Source organism: Mycetomoellerius zeteki, unplaced genomic scaffold (assembly GCF_001594055.1).
Source record: "Mycetomoellerius zeteki isolate Tzet28-1 unplaced genomic scaffold, Tzet1.0 scaffold122, whole genome shotgun sequence".
Taxonomy (NCBI): domain Eukaryota; kingdom Metazoa; phylum Arthropoda; class Insecta; order Hymenoptera; family Formicidae; genus Mycetomoellerius; species Mycetomoellerius zeteki.
In genome coordinates, this window is record NW_017256147.1 from 754,430 (window position 1) to 779,770 (window position 25,341).

At 36.6% G+C, this 25,341-nt stretch overlaps 1 protein-coding gene across 6 annotated transcripts in view; it reads left to right on the top strand.

Moving 5' to 3' along the window:
* The window catches only part of GluRIB (Glutamate receptor IB), a 226,297-nt gene that overhangs the window by 178,131 nt on the left and 22,825 nt on the right, over positions 1 to 25,341 (top strand). For all 6 annotated transcript variants that reach the window (XM_018461440.1, XM_018461435.1, XM_018461436.1 and 3 more), the window contains exon 5: positions 25,052 to 25,184. In XM_018461440.1, the coding sequence (XP_018316942.1) occupies positions 25,052 to 25,184 (133 nt within the window). The remainder of the gene's footprint in view (positions 1 to 25,051; positions 25,185 to 25,341) is intronic.

Consider the following 25,341-nt stretch of genomic DNA (forward strand, 5'->3'; position numbering starts at 1 on the left):
TGGATTTATCCCCCCAGTGTGGTGATCAGCGTGCCGGCACCGTCGGCGAAACGACGTTAAAATCGATCGAGCGTGGACACCGTCCACCTGACTGCTCGGCAGCATATAAATCAAAGCACTCACGTGTTAATAAGAAGAGAAACTGCGGACGCAGCCTGACACCAAAGACCAGTATGCAGCGGTGCGTGGCGGATTTGATAAAAGTATTAAATCAAAGTAATCCGTTCTATTATAATATCTATGTATATATTAGGAATTTAATCCAACAAAATATTCTTTCATTATACAGATTTAGAAGTTTTACATTTACATTCATCAAATGTTTAAGATTGAACAATGTCTTCTTTTTTGTTGATGCAGAGAATCTGTCTTTTTTAATATTTTTAAAAATACAAATACACTAATATTTAACATACTATCTTTTTATTATAATATTTAAATATACATCAACACATTTTATTAAAAATATATTAACATTAATATACAGTTGTGATTAAATTTAAGCGGTACACACACAATACGCGAATAAATTTGTGATTATCGTACAATCATACCTACTACTTGCACTATATTAGTACAAGTACAAGTCGGGCTCTCGAAGCAGAAAAACGCGGGTAGCATCTACGGCCAAGATAAACATCCGGAGTACTGAGGCGGCGAATGAAGTGTTCTCGAAAGAGTTCGCATGAAATTGAATTGATACGGTTTACAGTGCCAGCGGGTAAGCGGATTCCCGCAGCCACGATATCGTATCGATGTTAAAACAATGTTAAATCGCTCGAGTCTGACTTCGTCCGCTTGGCTGCTCATCGCAATCATCCTTTCCGGAACGCGAGAAGCCGTCGGCGAGGGGTGGCTCGAGGTAAGTGCCGCCCGGGAAAAAAGGGACGGAAAAATGGAGGGTCGCGCGAAGGAAAATTATATTTACCTTACGTGAAGCTCCTTTGAGACAATCTTTACGGTAGAAAGTAAAAGGGGAACGGAACGAACGGCGCGCCAACGATTGAGGATAATATAATAATGCGCCGGAGTCATTTACGACAACGATTCGAAGAGAGAATCACAACGACTTACGAAGAACCAATCGGCCAAGTGTCATCGAATTACAATGGTACGGAGATTTAGATTTCCTTCGTGATCGACTGCTGACGTCGTGCCGTGACGATCGATTCTGGCTTTGTCGTGTCGAGCGAAGGTAATGGTCTGTCATCAGACGTTTGGGCGTAAGACCAAAAATTGCGATCTTATCGATGGTGAGGAATACAGTAGTAAAGTATATAGTGAAAAGTAAAAGCGGAATGGAAACAGAGGTATACATCCTGGGGCCGTTTCGTTGCGATTAATTAAAGATAATTATCCGTAACGAATAGAAAATATGCAGGTATGGCGTATTTGTTTCGTGTAACGAATTATATGAAATGCTAATGAGTGCTTTCCATTTAGTGACAAGTCGACGCAAACATCATTCTATCTTCCTTGACATTCAGAGAGTAATAAAGATAGAAGGACACTTGTGTCGACTTGTCACCATCCAAGGAGAAAGCATCCAATAGAGAGCAAATACTAAAATGCGATAGAAAGTAGAGTATAATAATTCATGGTACAGCAATGTTAACATCTAAAATACTGTTGATGTTCTTGAAATATTTTATAAATAGGAAGGAGAGAGAGAGAGAGAGAGAGAGAGAGAGAGAGAGAGAGAGAGAGAGTGCAAAGAACAGCGAAAGGAGCAAAGAACAGTATTAAGATAATCCTTGATTGTCAACATACCTAATCCCGTGTTTGTTAGAGATATATTTCAATGTCTCTCTTCATTACATTACACATTACATTACGCAAACGTGAGAGATGCCATAGACATGGATTATAACGAGAATACGCGCCCTAGCATTTTAAAGCGCTATTAGAAAGTTCCATTCTAGCAGATTCTAATGAAAGTCGTTAACATTTCCGCGTTTTTATATAATAGTATAACCAAGTAATATTCTCACGCTATTGTGAGTGACAATGCTTTTGCTTCAATTACATCGTTGGCTTTTAGATTATTTTAATATTTCTGTTTTAACATTACATTTGTTTGTAGAGAATTAAATTACCGTAGCGATGTTAAATTAAGTTAAATTAAAACCTTCTGTGATAATATCCATGTGATGTAAATGGTAAATAACAATAATAGTAGCATATTAATGCAAAGGACTTATAATTATTTTAATATATATGGAAAGGACGATTTTCTATAGATAAGAATCTAAAAATAATTTTGTTGAATTATCAAAATAATTATGTAGGACACTCTCAAACTGATTGTTAGAAAGTCAACACTTTTTGCAATATTACTCATACTTGAGATTCCTACGTAATTATTTTGATGGTCCAACAAAATTATTTTCAGGAATTCAGATCTGTATCTATTGTAGCTCAATTTTTTAATATTTCAACAAAATCGTTCTTTCCGTGTACCTACGAGTGTAAGGCAAAAAATTATCAAAGTCTATGATAAACGGTAACAGTTACAATAATAATTATGGCGGAAAGATGTGTCTGATTAAGTGTTAATCCTTTTCAATTTTTTTTTGTTTTATTACTGGTGTGATACAGTGTGATTATGACATTTAAGTTAATGATTCTGGCAATTTAATAACTCGTCGTATTTTACTCGTTCTACGTCCACTCTCCATCTCCGCGAGGTATACCATCGATCGCCGTCTGGCCAGCACTCTCCTCACCCTTTCTAGGTGATGCACGATGAAATTTCATCTCGAGCTTTACGCCATACTGCCAAATAGTAGTAGATCCGACAACAAGTTTACGCATGGTTTTATAGTGCTTGCTGCTTGCCCGGGTTTGACCGGAAAATATTCATCGACTTCATGTCAAGCTGTCGAACGACTTAGCGCAATCGATCTCTCAAAGTACTTTCCGAAATAATCTTATAAAACTGCAGATGTGATCTCATCGCCGCTGATCTCGTCAAATGCAAAAAGGATTCCAGGTGCAAGTCGCTTGCTGAAGCGCATTTTTGCATGAAACCATTAAGCAGATACTGCGAATTCCACGCGAGTAATTTCGCCGCGAGAGTAATTTCGCCGTTTTTATCACTCTCGGCGAACCCATTTTCGCTCGGGCATACAAATGGGCTACGTTCGATGGATTAATCGCGTGTCAGAAAGCGGCATGACTTCAACGGTAAATTCGACTTCCCTGTTCGACTTCGACTTGGAAACTGATAAATGATATGTCATAGAATTATACGAAAATTTATGAACTGGCGGACGCTATGCGTCATTTGACCAAATGCCAAACGTTCAGATTGAGGTATTTGCATATAAACGCAAAATCGGTAATATGAATTCAATATTATTGATATTTGATTGCAAGATGTTTTTGCTAACAAAATAAATATTTTGAAATAAATATTATAAAAACTTTTATTATATATTGTAATAATGAACGTTGAGACTATTTTCTTACGAATATTAAAAAATTGAAAGATACACACGCTGACGTTGACTTATGTGAAGAAACTCTAGCTATGATATGTACGATATATGTATCTCGCGCAAAAGTAGAAAATGCAATTCAATCAATGGAACTGTGAATCGATTGTCACGGACTTTTAACACATTTTTTGTGATCAATGTAAACGCAACTTGCACCACTCATTAGCGCTTTTATACGATGCTGTTGTGAACAACTCTTCCAATAGCCTTTTTGCGTGAACAATGTTTTTTTTTCCCGTGATGCAGGGAGAGCGAATGAATGAATACGAAGGGAAATAGAGTAGAAGCGCAATGCGTTTCGCGGTATATATAATCTCGGAAATATTTATTGTGTTACAAATCTCTCGATACGCTATTCGATGAGCATCGCCGTCGCGTCATGCTTTTTCATAGCAAACACTGACCGGAGAGCCAGTCCTGAGAGAGAGTACCCGGTAATTTCGCCAGTATTTCTGTATTTCATATCGGTCCGTTATTTCGAGAAACTCACCGACACCAGCGTTCGCAAAAGCCGGAGATTGCAAAATTCAAAGCGCTATCGTGCTACCTCTAATTTCGCGCTATTCCACCCACGCACACATATATTCTAATCGTCCGTTTTCTCTTTCATGTTTCTTTTTATGCTTCTCGTGCATTACGCCGCCGCGGACAGCAAGCCGAGCCATTACCGTGGATTAAAGTGCTCTTTTCAAACCGATACGTAAAGTACGTAAAGCTAATATTACGGTGTGTAATATCACGATATATGATCACACCGGAAAAATATCTTACCTAAATGTCATCATTAAAAGAAAAAATTTTGCCTTTTTTTATACAAGGTATTCACACGCGCCGCTTGAGAAAAAGAGATTGTAATCAGGCTATGGTTCACTTGCGCCGAGCTTGTTTTCATGCGTAAATAATACCGCGTTTCATTATAAATTGCAGTCAAAACCAAATAGGCGCCGTTATCGGTATTCATTTGTAATGTTTTATCATGATGCATAGACGTACTGCACCGCACATTATTTACCATCCAATTGCGTAAAAAACAACCGGTGAATTTCACCGATGAATAATTGGTGTGCTCGACGCAATCGTCTCGATATCCGTCTCAGCTCCTCGATAATATCAACCACTGGCATTTGAACACGGCCAATAAAAAGCGTGTGTCGCTAAAGCAGATCGATATAAACCGAGCGAAATAAGATCCAATGATCAGCCACAGAACGGTCATGATAAATGCTGGCGGGCGAAACAAGAATTTCAATTTGCACCACGCACGTGACCAGGGTGCCGACTAACGAAAATTCCACATTTCCTCCACGGCTCTCCCTCGGCGTGGACAAACTCGCGACCAGTGGAACACGTACGTAATATCTGCGACTTCCGGTGTTTTTTTCCACCGGTGCTGTCCGCGAGTGAAAATTCAGGGATGACTTTCATTTATGATTCGCGCTTAACATTGTCATGATCTTCACCGTACGTACTTGTCCGGACTCGTCAGAGGTCGCATACAAATAATGTTTCCATTGGAGAAACGATAGTGTTAATTCAACTCAATTTTGAATGATTATAACTGCTTGGAATAAAAATGTGTAGTTTAAAAAAATACGTTATGAATAATACAGTAAGTGATATTTAGTTTTTATGACAGAATCTCTTTAAAAGTAAAAAACTATTATTTTTAATTTTACATTATTTGTCATGACTTTTTAAATTCATAATTTGATATATCAAAGAGTAATTCTTGTTTTCTATGCAAGTTCTATGTATCGTAGAAAATATATCAAACTTTTCGAGTCAGAACATTATGTCATACTGATAAGAGAAATTGAAGGAAGTTTTATTCCCCCATGTATATACATCAGTCGCGCTCATAAATATTTTGTTACTAATATTTTTGTCGCGTTTCACGAAAACTTATAAATATTTCGATGAAAAAAAATCGCAAAGAAGTTTTCAACCGCGTAAGGATAGGGATTTAAATCGTTTGAATTTTTTTTCTGCGACATTTTGTTCGGAAATTATGTAAAATTGAAAATTAATATTTTTTGTAATATTTTTGTCTTATTTTGAAGCGCTGTAGTTTGATGAAACGTCATCGGATAAAATTTAATATAAAAGTATTCAAAAAATTTTCTAAGCTGCTTCAAAATGCTTTTTGAAAAAAATGGTACGATGATTTTTCGCAGATATTGAATTTTTTTATTATATAAAATAAAACAATATTAAGATTTTAAATATTATATTTTTTAAAATATTATTTATAATGTTTCAATAATTAGATTAGAAAATAAATTGAAAAATAAATTGAATGTCGTCATTCTATTAACTGCAATAATAAAACAATGATAAGACTAAATATACAAGAATAACATAAAAATTATCTTCAGAAAAGTAATGCTTGTAAGAATATCTAATTAGATATTGTCTTTAAAAGGATAGTGCCAATTTATGTTGAGCAAGATTTCAAGACCGGATTGTCGTCAAACGTCACATATTTTGAAAAATTTGTTCTTCCGTTGCCGGATACGCTATAAAATAGACTATCAGCGTATATCGCGTTTGTATGATAGAAAGAGTAGGATGAGGGGTGGAACGGCTTCCTATAAAATACCGACCCGACGTCGCTTCTTTTAGCCGCGGGGCTTTGTGGAAATACGAGATAATGAAAAAGCTCCCGCGGGATTCTATTTTGAAGGGAGGTCCGCGAGAGAGCGATCGATCCTACCGAGCCCTTTAAACGGCCCGACTCCGGTCACCATTTCCGTCCGGCGGTGGAACAATGCGCCGCGATATGTCACGCGTTCCAAAGTGTCCTCGACGTGCCATTAATTGGAATTCAAATGGACATAAACATCTCCCATCGGTGACCACCACCGGCAAGACACTGCATTCGAGAGTTCGACCACCTTCTCTCGCGGTTTCTAGTCTAATAGCCCGCAGGAGGTGTAACTACGTTTAAAATAGTCTTCTCTTTACATCGCGCTGTAATCATTATTTTCCGTTGGCAAATGAAGAGTTGACATAAGAAAGACTACTGGGAATAAAAATGTGTAGTTTAAAAAGGTACGTTATGAATAATACAGTAAGTGACATTTACAATTTTTTATGACAGAATCTCTTTAAAAGTAAAACACTATCAAAGATTATAAATTTTCCATTATTTTTCATGTCGACTCTTCAAATAATTTGATATGTCAAAGAGTGACGATGAATGTAGAATTTCACATTGCCCTTTTTGTCTAACAGCGTCAAGAAGATTTATATTTTCTTTTGTCGAAAAGAGAAACACTAAGAAGAAAGTTCTGAGTTCTGCTAGAATTTAATGGACTCCAAATAATGCTAAATAAAATATATGTATTTGTGTGAATAACTCTAATCATTATAACTGCATGGATTTGCATCAGAGTAAAATTCATTCACGGTACAATTTAAACAAAGTCCAAATATTCTAACGTGAGTCTCAGATGATATGAAAATGACAGTAACAAGTAGTGTAATACTGAACTAAAAAAGTATACAACGATGATAACGTTGTTCTTTGATGTCGCATTTCATGATGTCAAATTACATATTAATCAAAGTTATGTCAGCTATAAATATAGCAAAAGAAAAATTTTTCATTTTCATATTATTATCTCAGACTCACGTAAGAAAATTTTGACTTTGTTTCATCCATCCTTCGTGCTAAAGTATTTTTATTAATGAATATTATTCTAAAATGAATCTTCAAACGTATTCAGTTCTGCTATTTCCATGATATACGACATATTACATAAGCATAGAATTACAGCTCGTGAGTGCATTACGAGGATATGATCTTGATAGAGAGCGCAATCCACGTGTTTTGGTCTGTTTCGCTCTTACGGCTTGTTTATGTAAGGAACGTTTCATTATTTACTTCATGAAAACAGTCCTGGGCATATGTTCGAGCTAGCAACTAAGGGCGAGGTTTCAGCTTAAATAAATTATCAACTGGAATACAACCGGATTTCGGGTAAGACCACTTTACTAAGCTAATCCGAAGCACTCAGTTTAAACTATAAGAATTTAATCACAGAGCTACATATAACGGACATTTTACGTTGTTCATTTTCTACGTAGTAGGTAGTAAATAAATTGAATTAACTAAAAAAGAGGCACGTCGACACAGACAAAATATTCCGACGTATAAGCAGTTATTATTACGGTGAACGGATTAAACTCCGCAAACACACGCGTGGATTTTTTGAAATCAGTATAAACATTTTTATCCAGCTTTCAAAAATTCAATCTAACATTCTGCGACAAATTAAGACCATTTTATATTAAATTAAAAACAAAATTTAATATCATGATGGACATATATACGTGCTACTTTTTCGTTTTAAATACCATACATATAAAGATTATAATAAAACGTAGTATCGTGTTAACAGAATGGATGTTCTATAAGTCTAATGAACATTTAATATAGATAATTTCTGAATTCATAACAATTTTTTTACAATGTGATATTCACATGGTCGCTCAGAAAGCATAAAACTAATGCGACGAAGATATCAACGTCGAGCTCTATTACGACTATCACAAGTCGCATCCTTCGGAGTCGCTGCTGCAGTTACAACGAAAAATGAAGACGGAGCGCGTATACGTGTTAGAAATTAGTTGCACACCGTCGACACTCGTACATCGGTAATTCCTGTCACGTTGACGAGCAAATTGTTACGTTTTGCTCGTCGCTGCGTGAGCAAGCAATGTAACTAATTGGATACATAACACGACAGAGGAAAAAAATCTTTAATAAATAATTTTTTTAATTATTTGCTCGTATGTTGCATTAATGTTCGAATATTTCGAATTAAGATTATTCGTTTGTGTATTGTATGTGAATGTTTGAATATTGAAAATAAAAGTAAACAGTGCATAAAACTTAAAAATGTAAAGTAAAATAGTTGCGCGCGCGAAAGATTTATGAAATTTTATGATAAATTAAATTAGATCTCACATTTTTTTTTCCCCATAAAATTATACGTAAATCTCTTAAAATGGCATATTTCAAGTCGTTTTTAACATCCGCTATAAAAAGATTATGTAACAAAATATTACGTCATTTTTACATTCTGTCACGCTCACTCACGCTCGCATAAAACATACGAGCGAATTTTACATCCGTCTTCTGAAGTATGTATGTATGCTGTATGTGTGAAGCCAATTGGTATTATTATCTACTTTGTCGTAAACTGACTATAACCTAAGGCAATCATTTTTCATGGACTTGGAAATATCTTAGATGTCCTCGACACATCGTTCTACATATTTCCGTAATATATCTTATCTCGTTAGTTTCATCGATTTTTACATCACATGTGCATGAGTTTTCCCATCATCCACCCCATCTTCTCTCATCTTTCGTAATTTGCGGAAGTTCTAAAGCTTATCATAACACTTTAAATTACCTACATGCGACACTTAAAACACGCGATGAATATTACGCGTGTCTTGCGATCCGCATCTGTCCGCGGCTTTTCCGTTCGACTCATGTCGACGTAACACCGGTAATTGAGCGGAAACACAAAGAGTCGCACAGAAAAATTGCTTGCCTCGGGTCGACGTGCTAGACCGTCGCCTTTCTTTGCTCGGACATTTCGCACCAAGAGATTCCGTACGTCGCCTACGTGAACTCGCATTCTGACGACGCAACCGTACGAGAGAATCGAACACGACATTTACCATCGTGCACCAGTTACGGAATTTGCGGCATGAAATTATGCAACGGATAATCTCGCCGTTGCAATTAACGCGAATGTACGATAAATAGATTTGCAGAATTGCGGCACGCGCGTGAGCGAACGCAGCAGAGGTCAACGCTTTCGTGTGTAATCCGCTTGCCTTCTCGTATTTTCCCGAATACATCGTATTACAAACGCACTTTTGCTGCAGGCCGCGAACAAAAATCCGTCCGGCGCATTTCTAAATTAACTTTCTACGTAATCATCGAGACAACAGGAGTCATCCAATCTCAACCGTAGTCCACTCGTCCAGTCCATAGGATTGGGAAGCGCGTTTTGTGCAGGAATTTGTTAACTGCACATGACGTGGTCGCCTCAGATGAATTTTTAATTAATATCGCCGTCAGTTAACAACAAACGTAGAATTACGCGGCCGTAATTATGCCCACGATGTACCATGACACACACAATTATTTATTTAACCGCTTGTCTCCGCGTGTCAATTTGATGTCCAAACATTTTTGCGTGTCGTGGTAAATTCTTTGTGCCGATCATTAATCATCGCGGTGAACGTTCCGAAAATTGACGATAAGCAAAACAATAATTACAGCGATCACGATAGCTAGCCGAGATAGTGTCGCGTTCTTCGTGCCATTTGTCCCGTAATAGTAGCCGTCGATTTGGAACAACAATGGAATTACATTCTCTTGCAGTTTCTCAATAATTTACCGTTATTTTCAATCCTACCAACAGACCGCGTGCTTCTAGAAGACAATATTCCCCATAATTGGTCGTACATTCAACTGTTGCATCAATCGGCGGAGAGAGGGGGGGAGAGAGAGAGAGAGAGAGAGAGAGAGAGAGAGAGAGAGAGAGAAACCCGAAACTTTTCCATTAAGATAACTTCGATGCTAGGCGACGCGATCCGATGAGACTCGTTCGACACGATGACTTCGTGCCCTGCCGATAAACTCCGGCAGGGGCAGAATTAATTTCTACGGTCGAATGATCCCAGCTGGCGGAATATTCTATTTACCTTCATGAGCGGTGTTAAGCGGGCCGCAATAATGGCTGGCAATGATGACGTTTAACTCAGGCTTAACAGGGTTTAGCCCGGCCTCTGGTTGTCCTTCGGGTCCCGGAAACGGACGTTGGACATACAGAGGAAGAGAGATGTGTCGACACCGATCTATCCTGTTTCAATTTGCCGTCGCCCGCGTTACAATTGTGCCGCTCAAAAACGCGTAACAAGAGAAACAAGGCACACGACGCAGCTGCATCGCGACGATTTCCGTATCGACAACCTGTCGATTAAATTATTTTCGAAAATGACGACCGTTTGAGAGTCGCACTATGTCCGCCGTATCGTGAACGACGCGGCGCGATAAACAAAAATTCGGTGACACGCGCGAGAAAACGCACAATATCGGTTTACGTTTCATCATGCGTGCGCCAACTTTACCGTTCAATGAATTGCGTTTCGTAATACGATTCCCACTAACATACGGGCACTATATTCTACAAGCTTATAACAAGGTTGCCCGTCAAAGAAAAAAATATCCCGCTAATATTGCGAAAGGTAATGATATTTGATACTTTGATAACAAGGTTCTCGCGAATATCCAGTGATTCGATATTCGATGTGTCGATTGTTCCATAATTGGACGAGTTCTGATAGCAAAGTGTTAATGCGTCATTCAAAGCCGCATGTGCGTATACAGTTTTAAACAGCAAACCCGATCGCGCCCCGCAAAGCCGGTCAGCCGCACACGCGAGCTCTAATTACACATTATAAACGTTCCGAGATACGGGATTTATATTCTTTTCTCTGGCATTACCCTGCACGCTGCAGATGTTCAACGTTTGCAACGTGACACCGATACACCATGATTACCGTGCGGCTTAACGGCACTAATTACGAGCCACGTAATTCGGCGTTTCCCCGCTCGTCGAAACGCCCGTTGGCCGCGCTTGTGTTGTTGTGATCGTGTGTTAAAGCGGGTAGGAAAACTGATTACCGCTAGTCGGAATTCGGTTTCGCGTTTCGGGACTCATTGAAAATTCGGCATTGCTGCCGCTGCGTGGCCGCCGACTGGCGAATTTTCGCGCTGGGTGTGCGGCACGCCCCGATCAAATCGCGCGCGCCCACATACCGCCGATCATGAACGACCATAAAGAAAATTAGAATGAGTGGATGTGGTCGGTTGCGGGCAACGAGGTTGCCCGGTCGTGGTGCGTAGCATTCCCACCGCGTTTGACGTTGCACTTGACGTTTTGCACACGAAATTGATTTCAAACGTAGTGACAACAAATTGGTAAAAAATGATTGATTTAATTAATGATTATAATAAATATAATATTTCCTTTTCAATTTCTTCTCTTCTATTTTGATGGCTTATTATTTGCATAAATTTTACTGCAACTACAACAAAATCTGACGAAATAAGATTTTCACTCACTTATAAATTAGCGATCAATTATTAGTGACAGATTGTAATTAGTATAATAGACAAAAGCATGGTTTCTTTGAAATATCTAAAATAACTAGATACAGATTTGAATATCTGAAATAATTTTATTAAACTATCAAAATAATTATGTAAGACATTCAAACTTGGTTGCTGGAATGTCAAAACTTCTTGCAGTATTATTCATTATGCTTGAGATTCCTACATAATTATTTTGATGATTCAATAGAATTATTTTCAGATCTGTATCTAACTAAATTTTTAGATACTTCAATAAAATTGTTCTTTCCATATATACTTTAAAAATAAAATGCGTTAAATATTGGGGGGAGGGAATCGATGTCGCGGGCATATTCTATTCGGCATAAGCAAATAAAATACAATAACCCGTGTAGAAATTTGTTAAAGATAGCCCTACTATCATGAAACTCTGATCATTATTTATTAAGGATGCCATAAGAAAGTTTTTCTTATTTTTATCTGATGAGGTTCTTATCAGAAAATTTGATAAGAATGTTTTTATTTTATAAATACTTACTTATTCTATACTAATAAGTATCCTTGTAGGACTCTGATGAACCATTTGTTGCCCTGTAGGGCCTCGATTAATTTTAAGGTAGACTAATCAGGCCCTTTTTCAGACTCTATTAATTTTCTACATAGTAAATTGCATTGTATGTTTAATACTAAACATAACTGTTATTTAAACTACTATTTAGTTGATTGTAGACATAGAAATCATTATCATGTGTAAATATAGATTGATATTTAATTGACATATTTGCCCGGTCTATTTTTAGCGTGTACGCACCTAACATACGATTTCGTTTAATTAGGAGCCAAATATGAACACGGGTGCGGTGGACATGATGATAGTATAAACATGATCCGCTAACAAGCAGTTCGATGGGAAAATAGAGAAAGTTGATCATTAACATTTGAAATTCAGTCCGCAGCTTTACATTCGTTCGGATTGCCGGGGTGATCGTCCGGTTAATTTCTGTGTGGTGCTACGGGGGTACAAAGTGCAGAGAGACACATGTATTCGTGCGGTATTCATTGTACGATAACGAAAATGCGGATAAGCCATCCAGTGGAAATAACCGCGAAAAAAAAAGCGTGATGAATGCCGTGCGCGGATGCAGCCGACCCTATTCCGTTGGCAATTATGGCCAGCTGCGCAAAATTTGGAGGAGTGAATTTCGCGTTGAAAATCGCCTCTCTTTGAGCTGCCTCATACCGACATTTGTGAAAACGCGCGAGTTTTACACGCGCGGGAGAGATCCTCACATTCATTCATATTTCTTAGTAAATCCAATTTAATTCTAATTCATCTGAGAACTTAAAGCTCGACGTCCGTGCCACGAAGCAACGTGCATTTCTGGCGCGACCAGATCCGCGTACATCCAACGAATTTTGCCGCGCAGCTGCGAATTAGTTTACGAACTAAATTGACGTTTAATGTTGCGTCGGGCGTTGCCGGTTTACGAGGTAGATTCGAGTATTGTCGGAACGTGCGGAATTCAGGACAGCCTGATGCGAGAGAAAGAGGAAAAGAGAACGAAACGTATCGGAATTTTATTTTATAAGAGAGTCGGGCTAAGGCCTCGCGAATTGACGGCGTTACGTTGAATCGCAAAATTCTCGGTATGCGGGACGCGCATATACGCTACCGGTGTATACAATAGTCGAATATCTAGAATGGATATCGTGTAGGCGTTGCATATTCTGCCGATAATTTCCATTACCGGCAGCGAGCAGATAGCGATTTTGAGAGAAACGAGTGCGACACTCCGACTTCCAGGATTGCGTTTTTGGTACGCTCGATTTGCATAGCTGAAAGATCAGACGGCCCATTCCGCAGAAAAACGATCTAAAAATCGATGGACTTAATCGCATGATATACTCGATAATTGTAACCGGTTGTAAATAAAATGAGGTACGTAATGGCGAAGGAATAACCTGTCGTGCTGAAGAATTGGGAAAGACACTTTATATTCCCTCTTGTTAAGAATTATAGGCGCATCTTAACGTTTACGAATAATAAGAATGCAATCTCAAAAAGATAAACAAACTGTAATAAACTTCATGCAATTTTTCTCAAGTACTGAAAATACGTATCAATCCATTTGATATCACTTTTCCGATGGAAAAATTCATGAAAAAAACATTTCATGATAAAAAAAAAACAAGCAAATGAAACATCTACAAAAACTTTAAAATATTGAAATTCCCGTAAAGTAATATCGTAACTAGCGTATACACGGAGAAAAATGTTTGGTTGAATTAACTGTCCAATAAACACATGTTGATATATTATGCGGTGTTTATTAAACGTAAGTATGGTATAAAATTGAAATAGATATACGATATATACGTTAAAAAATAATTCATGAAACACCAGAATTTTATCCACGTTTATAATACGTTTATAAAAACAATATAATATTATAATTAAATATACGTTCTTTAATATAATATATATAATATAATACGTTTATAATTTGCGAAAAATATTCCTTTAAATGACGTATTAAGAGTTATTAACGCATTTAAATAGTATATCATACCTTATCTAAATAGTAAATACGTTAATAAAAGGTTGAGTGCATATTCCTAATGAGAACAAGAAAGTATAACACATAAGTATATTTATAGAATTAACATGTAATATAAACGTGGTATATTAAACGTGTATGACTTACCTACCTATGACATAAACAGTAAGTAACACATCTATCAATTGATATAACACGTAAGATTCATGACCCAGAGTCCCAGGTTCGAATTTCACTATAAGGTAAGTCCCAATAAAAATACGATAGTATTATATGTTATACGTTTCAATAAGGTATTTACAGGAAGTCTAATTGTAATAGATTCAACGTATATCAGTTACATCTAATTTTAGTTGCAATATCGCATTTCTCAAATACGATTTGAATCAGGTGGAAGAATAACATTAAAAATACGAATACATATAGTATATGACAACGTTCAGTCGGACATCATAACTAAAATTATCGAAACTGATACACATTGTATCTGTTACGTTTAAATATTTCATAAATACCTGATTTGAACGTATAATATACCATTTTGTGCTTATTGGGTGGAATTATGAAATGAACAATTCAAAATTCTGATTAAATCTACTAGATTTCTGATTGAATCTATTAGAATTCTAGTTGAGATAACTAACATTCAGAGTTTCTTTGATTAAATATAGCAGAATTTTAGTAGATTTATTAAAAATTTAGTAGACTTAACCTGAATTCTAGATTATTCATTTTCTCTATTAGAATTCTAGCTTATTCAACTAAATATTTTTCTCCGTGTAGAGAATACCTAACCATCATAAAATTGTGAAATATGTTAACGTAAATATTCTGAGAACTCTCTTTTTAGCGAATTTTCTCAAATTTAATTTTTATCAAAAATCTTGATTTCTCTCAAAAATTTCGCTAAAAAATTGGCCCATTATGGAAATGTTCAAAATGAATACAATTTCGTAACATACAAATAAAATCACATTGTAGTGGATAGAATGTCAAAACGCGAATGCTTTGGTCTTGAATATTTCTACAAACAAACAACTATAATTTGAGAAATTTGCATGAGGATTTATAATGCGCGCATTTCCACGACCAATCCGGTGCTGAGTGACCGTGCTCGAAGTCCGACGTTAACATTTGCGCGAAAGTTTTCGCGGTTCTATTCCAATTACCCCGCAAACTCGGCGATTGCGGTGAGCGCGCACACGGTGAACGTAAATATTTGTCGCGCACCATCAACGACGAAGTTCTATAACGAACGCCGTCACTAGAAGCGATTTCGCATCGGAAGGTGAGAAATAGGTCTAATATGCCGATAAAATGCACATACGAAAAACGCTGCGCCTTCACATTTTCATTGTTTCGCGTATTCACATGTCAATTTTGCGTGTGGCTTTTATTTTTCCGTTTTCTTCCCACACGGTATTTGCAAGAATTAGCACGTGAACTCACGACTCTCGAATTCGCGACGGATGCTAATTAAAACGACTGGAAAATTGTGCGGTTGTGTGGTTTGCGGTTATCGCGTGGCTTCTCTCGTTTCAAACGCGGACGTGGGTGGTGGGATAATAAGCTTGGCTAGCCGGTTGTAGGGTGTGCAGGTGGACGCCACGCGACACCTGCTACCACTTTGCTCTGCTCGGGCATCTTTATCGCGGGTGCGAACGAGCCGACCGGATGGTGATCGATCGTGTCGCACGACAACCAGTGACGCCACTCAAACCGATACCCGCTTGCAATTTTCAAACGAACGAAATACAGCTACTCGTTCAAGAGCCGTCGATACTGTTGGCTGGCACTTCCCGCCAGTTGTTTCACAGAGGCCCGGTTTTCGGCTATTCGAATACACTCGGTCGGATTGTTAAAAAGGTTTGGCATGCGCTCTGAGGAAAACGGGAAAAAAAATCAGCTTATGACTATTCGAAAATTCGCTTTCCGAAAACTACGAAAAGTTGCAAAAAATTCGAAACATGGGAAATTGAAACTACTGGACGCAGGAAGCACTTCAATGGTGCATTCCCTTCTTTTTTCTTGTGTATCTGACGCATTGTCTAAATACAACAAACGATTTCCACTTGTTTACTGTTTCACTCACAGAATGTTTCGATCAAATGGGGAGAGAGGCGATAAAGCATCGCATCCTGCATTCAACACTCCATGATGAGATTCACTCATGCGTTAGAACTAGTCATCGATAATGATGGTCCTCGGTATGGTTCGTGCGCGCAACAATGATGAATAACTAACACACATATCCACACTCACATCCCCCCACATCTGTGATAAAAACACCTTAAAAATTATTGCAATTTATTAAGCTATGTAAATAAATTTTCTGACGGATTATAAATTTTTAATTATTACTTTACGGAAGTGAATATTACTTATGTATTTTTACTTTCAACATCATAGTCCGACATCGTAGTTCCGACTAAATAAGTAAAAGAAAACCAGTGCACTTTGGAGTTGCTGTTTTTCCCAAAGTTTCTGCATCGATGTCGCGGATTCGCTGCTGTAACCGGAACAAAAGTATGAAAAAAAGAAGCCGAAGGTTCTGTTGATTTTCTTTCCATTTATCCGTCAGTTTCCGTCTCCATAGTTAATAGCTCAATTTTAAGACGAACGGTGCACGAGATTAAGAACACAGACGAAGGTATTAGGGATTGCCTTCAAGACGATCATGTGATAGGACATGCTAATCAGACCTCCGTTATTCCGGCCCGACGGACTCTTCGGATCTCTCTTGAGGTGACGTGTCTGCCACAAATGTTACCTCAAACCGTCCGTCGTGGCTAAGATATAGAGACAACCTTAATCAGATGTCCGTTCCGAAGTGAAAATCTACTCGAACACTTGACGACATTTGTTAAAATCATTTGGTGTACTCGTAAATGTATTAACTAATTTCAGATAATTTTACGGATAGCTTTATTCGTATCCAATCGTATGTTTAAAGTTAGTAAATTAAAATACAGTTACTAGAAGGCAATAGATGCCACAATAAAAAATTACTCCTTTACTCCTGCAATATTTTCTATTTAAATTATTCTGCAAAGCTCAGTATAGTCATTTAAATCGAATGCCATAAATAAAAGATAAAAAATAATTATAATTAATAATTATATTTAAACTTATATGAGTAAATGAAAATAAGATACGATTTTCCGCATTATTGTGATGTAATAAAAAAATCTTGATTATATATTTTGTCGCAATTATTATTATCTTTATATAATTCGCCACACTTCACTTGTCACAGATTATTTATTACCTTTGACATTATAAACATAAACAAATATCTTTCAAACCAGACAATGTAACTGTAATTTTTAATAATCGCATTTTAATAAGTGAAAATGTTGAACAGTCATTAGCTTTCAACATTTCAAGCGGTATTGTAAAATATTTTCCTGTTTATGCTACCCATAGTTTCGTGAATTATTATACACACACACACACATATGTATATATATAAAATAAAATAGTATATTTACTTATACCTATATTCGCGTTTGTTAATTAGATACGCAAGAATAGATAATTCGTTTTCCTTTGTAAAAGACGCCTTGAACTAAAAGATCAATAAATAATTGTCTAAATAACTAACTAGGATCGATACTTAAAAGCTCGGCACTCTATGGCCACAAAATTTTAACAACTCCGCAAAGACTTACATACGTTTAATTGACGGTAGGTGTATTTCAGCCTTGCTGGGGCATATAGGAAAGCCTATATGCCCCAGAGACTTCTAATACAGCCTGAAATGCGCTAGCTACGAGGAAGACGGGTTTTCATTTAAAATTTTACTCACGATCACACGAAAGATCGTTCGATAAAATCGAATTGCATGTAGCCACGTAGGTACATCGTGGTATTTTTATGCCTCGCAAGTTGCTTCATACGGGGTGTTCTATAAGATTTCCGTTTTTATTAAATAGAATAACAAGCAAAATTAAACAAAAAAAATTCAACGTATTGTAATATGTTCCATGATAATCGATACCGGTCCATAATGATTATTCGTGGATGCGAGTGAATAATGACAGATAAATAATCAACTTGCGCGTTAATTATTTTTAGGAAATTTTCATTTGAATTTTGATTAAAAGAATATTTATTTTTGATTAACAGAATATTTGATTAACAGAATATTGAATTATAAGAATTGCGAAAGCTGTCGTAAGGGTAGAAATTGCCATAACAAAGAGCGCAAATTTTGCAAAGCACCCGGTACGAAGGGAGACTTTTATTCCACCTTCGTCGCGCGTAACAAGACGTCTTCCGCTTTAAGCACAGCCCGTCGTACATACATAGATACAATCAGACATCGGTCGATCCCGTCGTGGGGATGGCGCGTTGCTTGTTTCGCCATCGCGACGTTAGTTTCCGGTAGTCTCGACGGCATTTTCGTCTGGAAGTACGCGACACGAGAAACCGCTGGCCATCCGCTGGTACGAGGGATGCAGACGGGATTGCTCGCACACCGTACCAGACTAACTCCTGCGTGCCTGCCCGGGGGACATCTATGCGGTCGCGGATGGTTGCGTTCGCGTCTGCACGTAGATGTCGTCGAGTTACATGCGACTTCGCAATGCAAAGATATTAGCATGATAACATCTCCCTACATTTTACGTTCCTACTATTTTAAAAATTTCTGTTCTGTTGAAAATAGATTTATAACATATTGAAATGTTCATGAAGTATATTTTACTTGTCTAACTCCAACATCTTTTGAGGTGTTATGAAATGCATCATTCTGTTTTGCGTTATTCTCGCGATAAAAATAATACTGACTGTTTTCGAAGAAAAAGATTTAATAATGATTACAAGAAACGGTTAATTTACTTGCGATATATTTTATGACACTAATGTTGTATTTTATTGTGTAGAACCAAAAAAAGTCCATAATTTCATTAACAGTTTTTTCGCATATAAGAATGAGATTGCAATCGCAATTGATGCGATGAGAACAGTGCTAATTGTGAAGAACGGGACCGAAGACCGCGCAAAAAGAAGCTTACGTCGAAGTTGGGAAGCAGTGCAGCAGTGCGGGCTGCTGAACTGCTCCTTGAAACATCCACCCGCTCCAGAAGCAGTTCCGACTTCTATTTAGTGTAAGTCGGGCGAAAATAAGTTACGAGAAGTAGACGAAGGGGAACGGCGCGGTGTGTTTGTCCCAGCAACATCGCACTTAAACACATAACAACAGATAGGAGGCGCCAGAATCGAATCACGCCTGCGAACATAGTTATCGAATAAAAAGGTTATTGAAGCATTTATTGGCTACAACAGTCTCAGAGGAGCGCTCCGAAGGAGAAAGTCCTCGATCAAGCTCCTTCAACAACGATCCGATGCGCGGAAAAACGTTAACCAGTTACCTTTTCGAAGAGAAAGCTTTTCTTTGTATTAATATCTCGATCTGGAAGTCGATAAACTTTAAAATTCAGTAACGCGAATAACACGTTTCAGTAACACGTTTAATGGAAATTAATGAAGGTAAACAAGAATAAATAGAAATGTTAAGCGAAAGTTGGTTCGAAATTGCGAAACTCATTCCACTTTTCTACTTCTAACATACATAAAATATATATTTAAACATATATAAAATATATATTTAATAATAAAGATATAAATATTTTTGTATTTTATGTAAATAATGTTTGGATTACTTTTTCGACGTCATAATGTATTCCTAAATTTAATTTGCTTCGTAACTCAATCCATTCCTCCTAATTGGCCATTTCAATAATAGAATGAAGGGAAATTTCAAATTTTAATCGGCTTGGTCTGATTTAAGCGTATATGTTAAGCCAGCGCTGATTAGTAGGTGCATTTCAATTTTCCTCTCTGTTAAACTTCATTTGTTTATCTGACAAGTGAAAATAGATAGTGTGCGTACTTTCATAATAAACAGTGTCATTATTTTGGTATAATTATCAATAAATGTTAGGAGATTCAAATCTAATGAAGACTATTAAATGTTCTGAAGCCAGACATGCCAATTTATAAAATTACAGTTTGGACGAACTTTCATGAAGATCGTGTTTCGCAATTAATTTTTAGTTTCCGAGTAAACTGGCGAGTTGTCCAAGAAATTGATTTAAACAAACCAGTGCATCAGAGTCTACAAAATAAATATAATAATAAATTGAAAAGAAAATAATATAAAGAAACTAATTAAATAAAATAATATTACGAAATCATCATTTTTAATCTAATATTAGAATTTGTAATAAACGTAATATTTTAACTGACACAAGTACACAGAATTTACGATTTATTTATTTGCGGTACTAAAATTTATGAAATGTAATAAATTTATTTATTCTATGATAAAAGGCACTGCTAAGAGAGGATATTTTCAAATTACCTCCTATTCATAGAGAGACAGAGAAAGAGAGAAAGGAGAGAGAGAATTGTTCGCGTATCACTCGCAAATATTGCAGCCGTGACGCCGGGCATGCAGGTCCGTTCTCTCTTAGCTTTCTGTACCTGCCGATCGACGTCGACGACGCGTCGATAATTAGTCGGTTCGTAGCTGCAAATGGGACACGGAAGTCGGCAGGTCGCTTCGTGATTCAGAATATATTGAATGTCACCGAGCACAATTGGATCGCGTGTCTTGTCATGGCTTCACGCGCACCCATGATATCTAGTCAATTTCTTTTCATATGAATGTACGAGATAAGCGTTTTACGATCAAGCATCCTGATATTAAAACTATAAATGTCAAGCATTCTATCGCATAAAAAATGCAAATTATATTATAAATCATAATATATGTCTCATAGAAATATATCTTAAAAAAAAAACCGAAATAAAGAATGCAATTATATAAATTGTTGGGATAGTGGACGATTCAACAGAAATTCAAGATATTCAATTCTCTTTTCTTGTAGGTAGATAACAATCTAGATTTGTATTCTCAGCAGAGAGAGAAAATTCTTAAATAGAAACAACTAAAATTTAAGTTACGATTCTATTTAATGCAATTCATTCGCGCGTATATGTATTTAATTTTCTACAGATTTATAGAAACTGCGCATAAATTTGTCATATATCTGCATCACTGTTCATGTAATCCAAAACACAACGTTTCAATAAAATAATTATTTTGGCCCAGGAACCGCACTTACATTTTTTACGCTACGATTATAAAACGTCAAATAAGATTCTTAATGCAGCACAAGCACTCTAACAAGAGACCATTTCGGTTTGTACAAGTTAATGAAAATCTTTGATATCAATAAAAGTTGACAGCATAAGATGTAAATTAAGGGAAAAGGAAAATTTTTGAGATATTAGCATTATAGAACTTTTACCATGCACTATAACACTAAATTTCTTGGAATCTATACGCTCTTGCCCTTTTCCTTAATTTACATCTTATGCTGTCAACTTTTATTGATATCAAAGATTTTCTTGTTGTACAAGATTAACTTGTTGTACAAACCGAAATGATCCCTTGTAAGCTCATAGTATATGCGTGTTTACAGACACGCTTGTTGGAATTATAATTGCGCTAATGAAATGAATAACATCAAAGCCTTGCCTCGACACGAGTTCTCTGAAATTTCAAAATTATTATTTACTCCGTACGATGCGGCACGCAGATCCATATTCCTCAATGATATGGATATTGTGCACACGTATGCGTTACAAACGAGCATCGAGATTTCAAAGGCAACTCCACGATTACTAACGTCTCTTGTACTTGCTACTCAACTGTAACGACTAAAGGGATCGTATGGAACCATAACAAGGTAGCTTATGTGTGTTTCCGATACACGTCAGATAAATTGTGCGTTTGATGAGTCGCGGGTTTGTCGCGACGCGGCTTTCCGAGATTGAAAGAAATCTGATATTGAAATTTGACGAGATAATGTAAACTCGTAATTAAAAACTTCGTTACATCTACATGCACACGATGCAAACGCATTGTGATAGTTCGTCATGTTAATCCGGCACAGTCAAATTCTGACATCGCGGGATCGTTTTTGCTTCGGAGCTTTGGAAATCTCTTGTCGGAATGTCTAAAGAAAAATAATTCAACGTGACATAAATCAGTGATAATAAGAGTAAGGTAAATTAAGGTTATTTAATTCAGGATATTATTTTGGCGAATTTCATTTTTATGCTTTCATTTTCATATGCACGATATTTAATTTATAAATGATTCATTAAAAAAAACATACTTTCTTCATTAATTAGTATACTTTCATTTTTAAATTGCCCTCAAGTTCCTTCTTCCTATTGAGTAATGATGAGATGCAATCAGTGGAAGTGATTTTCGAATTAGATATTGGTGACGATGTCAGAGTCATCGTTGAAAAAAAAATGCGGGTTGAAATTGAAGTGAGAATGGCATTTGCGAGAAACCAATAGCACTCATCGAAATGTCAAGCTCTTTTGCAACGCTCGAACGAACATGTATGTATGCGCGCAGTTTCAGATTCGCGCTCGTTAACCTGGTCATCTTTCTCGTGCCTGACGGCAGAAAAAATATAGCGATAGGACCAGATACGTTTCGCGTTCTAACACCATGTTTCCTGCATCCGGCGTCCCATTAAGCTGTATTAATGCTTTCCTCTTTCCTATCACGTTTTTTTTTTATTACGCAAACACAAATTCTTTTATTTAAATATCGAGAGATGCAACGAGATTTAAAATACAAACATGGATAATTGAAAGCTTTTGTCCTATTTTTCCTTTTGCGTATAAAAAATTAAAGAACGTATTTTTTTAGAAAAATTTTTCTGTTTCCTAAATATCAGGACGAAAAAACATTTTTGTATTAATTTCGGACTTTAGTTAAAAATAGTTATATTGACATTTATTCAATCACAATTTCAATAATACGATAAAGATTTTCTTCCCTAAATATCAGGACGAGAATACATTCTTGTATTAATTTTGGATTTTAATTGAACTCTAATAACATTTATTTAATTGTGACATCAATAATATGATAAAGATTTTCATCGGTTTACAATCTTAGACATGCTTAGAATCTTTGTAGGTTTACATTGAGAGGACCGAAACGAAAATCGAAATATTTGCAATTTTTAGCTTTATATAATTTAGCAATACATCTATTTGCACACTTACACTGAAAAAAATACTAAACTTTAATAAATATTTGTTCGAATAATTTTAGGTAAATATTTATTAAATGTAAACATATATTTATTTGATATAAAAACCATTAATTTGATTTAACTCTATCATTTTTTACCGAGTAAATATTTACTGTAAATAAATGCTTACTTAGTACTATTCAAAAAAATATGTATTAAAATTTAGTACATTTTTTTCAGTGTACACATCTTCGTAGGGCTCTATTGACTTTTCATTTTGATTTCTTTTCAGAACCTTATTTATTTTATCATTTTTGTATTAAATATTTTTACGAGTTTGGATTTAAAAATAATATATTTTAACGCATAATCAGGCCTTCATATTTCTCTCCCATCTGAGATCCCTCCCCTCTTTCGAGCTTCTTGCAGTCTCCGCCGCGATGTTCGGAAGCACCGTTCCGCGTCTTGCCAATTTTTTTTTTCCAGGCGATGTTTTCAACGCGCGACCGCGACGTGGAACCGCCAGCAAAAATTCCTTACGCCGTAACTCACCGCACGTCTGCGTCGTGCAATACGCCACCGTAACTTACGCCGGCTGGCCGCGATCGTAAAAGTAACGAGTTCGGGGGAGGTCAAGTGCGTTGTTATGCTGGGGCGAATGACCCGAAATGTGCACAGCAGGCGGTTAAGACGTTGGTGCGGTCTCGCGGTGCAATGAGCGTGATTAAATAGCGCTTCTCTACTTTGTAATGCCATAGATTCCTCCACGAATTTATGAGACGTCCGATCAGAATCTACCCCTGCCTCGGGCTCGCTCTCGTTACGCCTCATACACGCGCGCATGAGCACATACTGGTATTTGATCGTATCTCCCGATAACATACTGCATATAATTCAAATAATGTATTTGCCTGAAACTACAGATACGTAATATATATGTATTTGTATGATTATATATTTGAAAATGCGTGAATATTTGAATTGGTAGAGGAATATACCTACTAATCCACGAATTTATGTAAATATCTGCATTAGAAATTCAATTCATTTCGATCTATCATATGTACGAATATTTTATATTTTGAACGACTACTTTCCTTCGTTTTCAATGTAATCCATTTCTTAAGTACTATGAAAATTTAACCGATAAAAGAAATTGAGGCAGGCAAATTCCAGAAAAGAGAGAAATATTACGTCTATTTAAAAACTGATCTTTTAAACATTGCGTCTCATAAAAAATAATGGATTATTTAAATCTTTTATGCAAATATGATCTTTTCATTTTTCTCATTTTCTTATACACTGTTAAAATTTAAAACAAGATATATAATGCTACATAGAGAAATATCTATAAAAAAACAACTGCAAGAATGTATTACAATTGTGACATCATGGTAATATCGATTCACATACATATGTATATACACTGCAACTGCAACGATGCATTATGACGCGATTAAATTTTGTCGTTGCCAAAAATATGAGGCGGGTCAAATCGAACAATCTACGACACTCTCTATAACTTAGAGGCATTGCCCGTAGACAGGCGATATTTCACACTGCGCGAGAAACCGCAGACTGAACAGAGGCTGCCAATGAATTACGACATGGTCTATGTAACGTGCAATCGTGCGTATGTAATTTTCGGAAGACACACACAACGACAAGTGGTAACTCGAGCCTACGTCGAACCCATATAGCGTAGTGCGCATATAAGCGTTTCCTATAATTTAATTAAACGCTCGTGGGTTTCAGGACTACTCAGGCTGCAGCAGATTTATCAGGGGTTGAAACCAGGCAACGACTCCTTTCAAGTCGAAACCGTCAAGAGAATACAGAACGTGTCAGAGGCGATCGATTTCCTACGTAGCTTGGAGGAGCTTAATCGGTGAGTCTTTCATTGAAGTGTATGACACACATAAATAAAAAGCACGACATCTTTTGCTGCAACATCATAGAAATGCTCAGTATTCACATCTGATATTGATAAATGTGAATATTAAATTCATTTTTTAATCATTTGCAATATGTTCCAAGCATATATT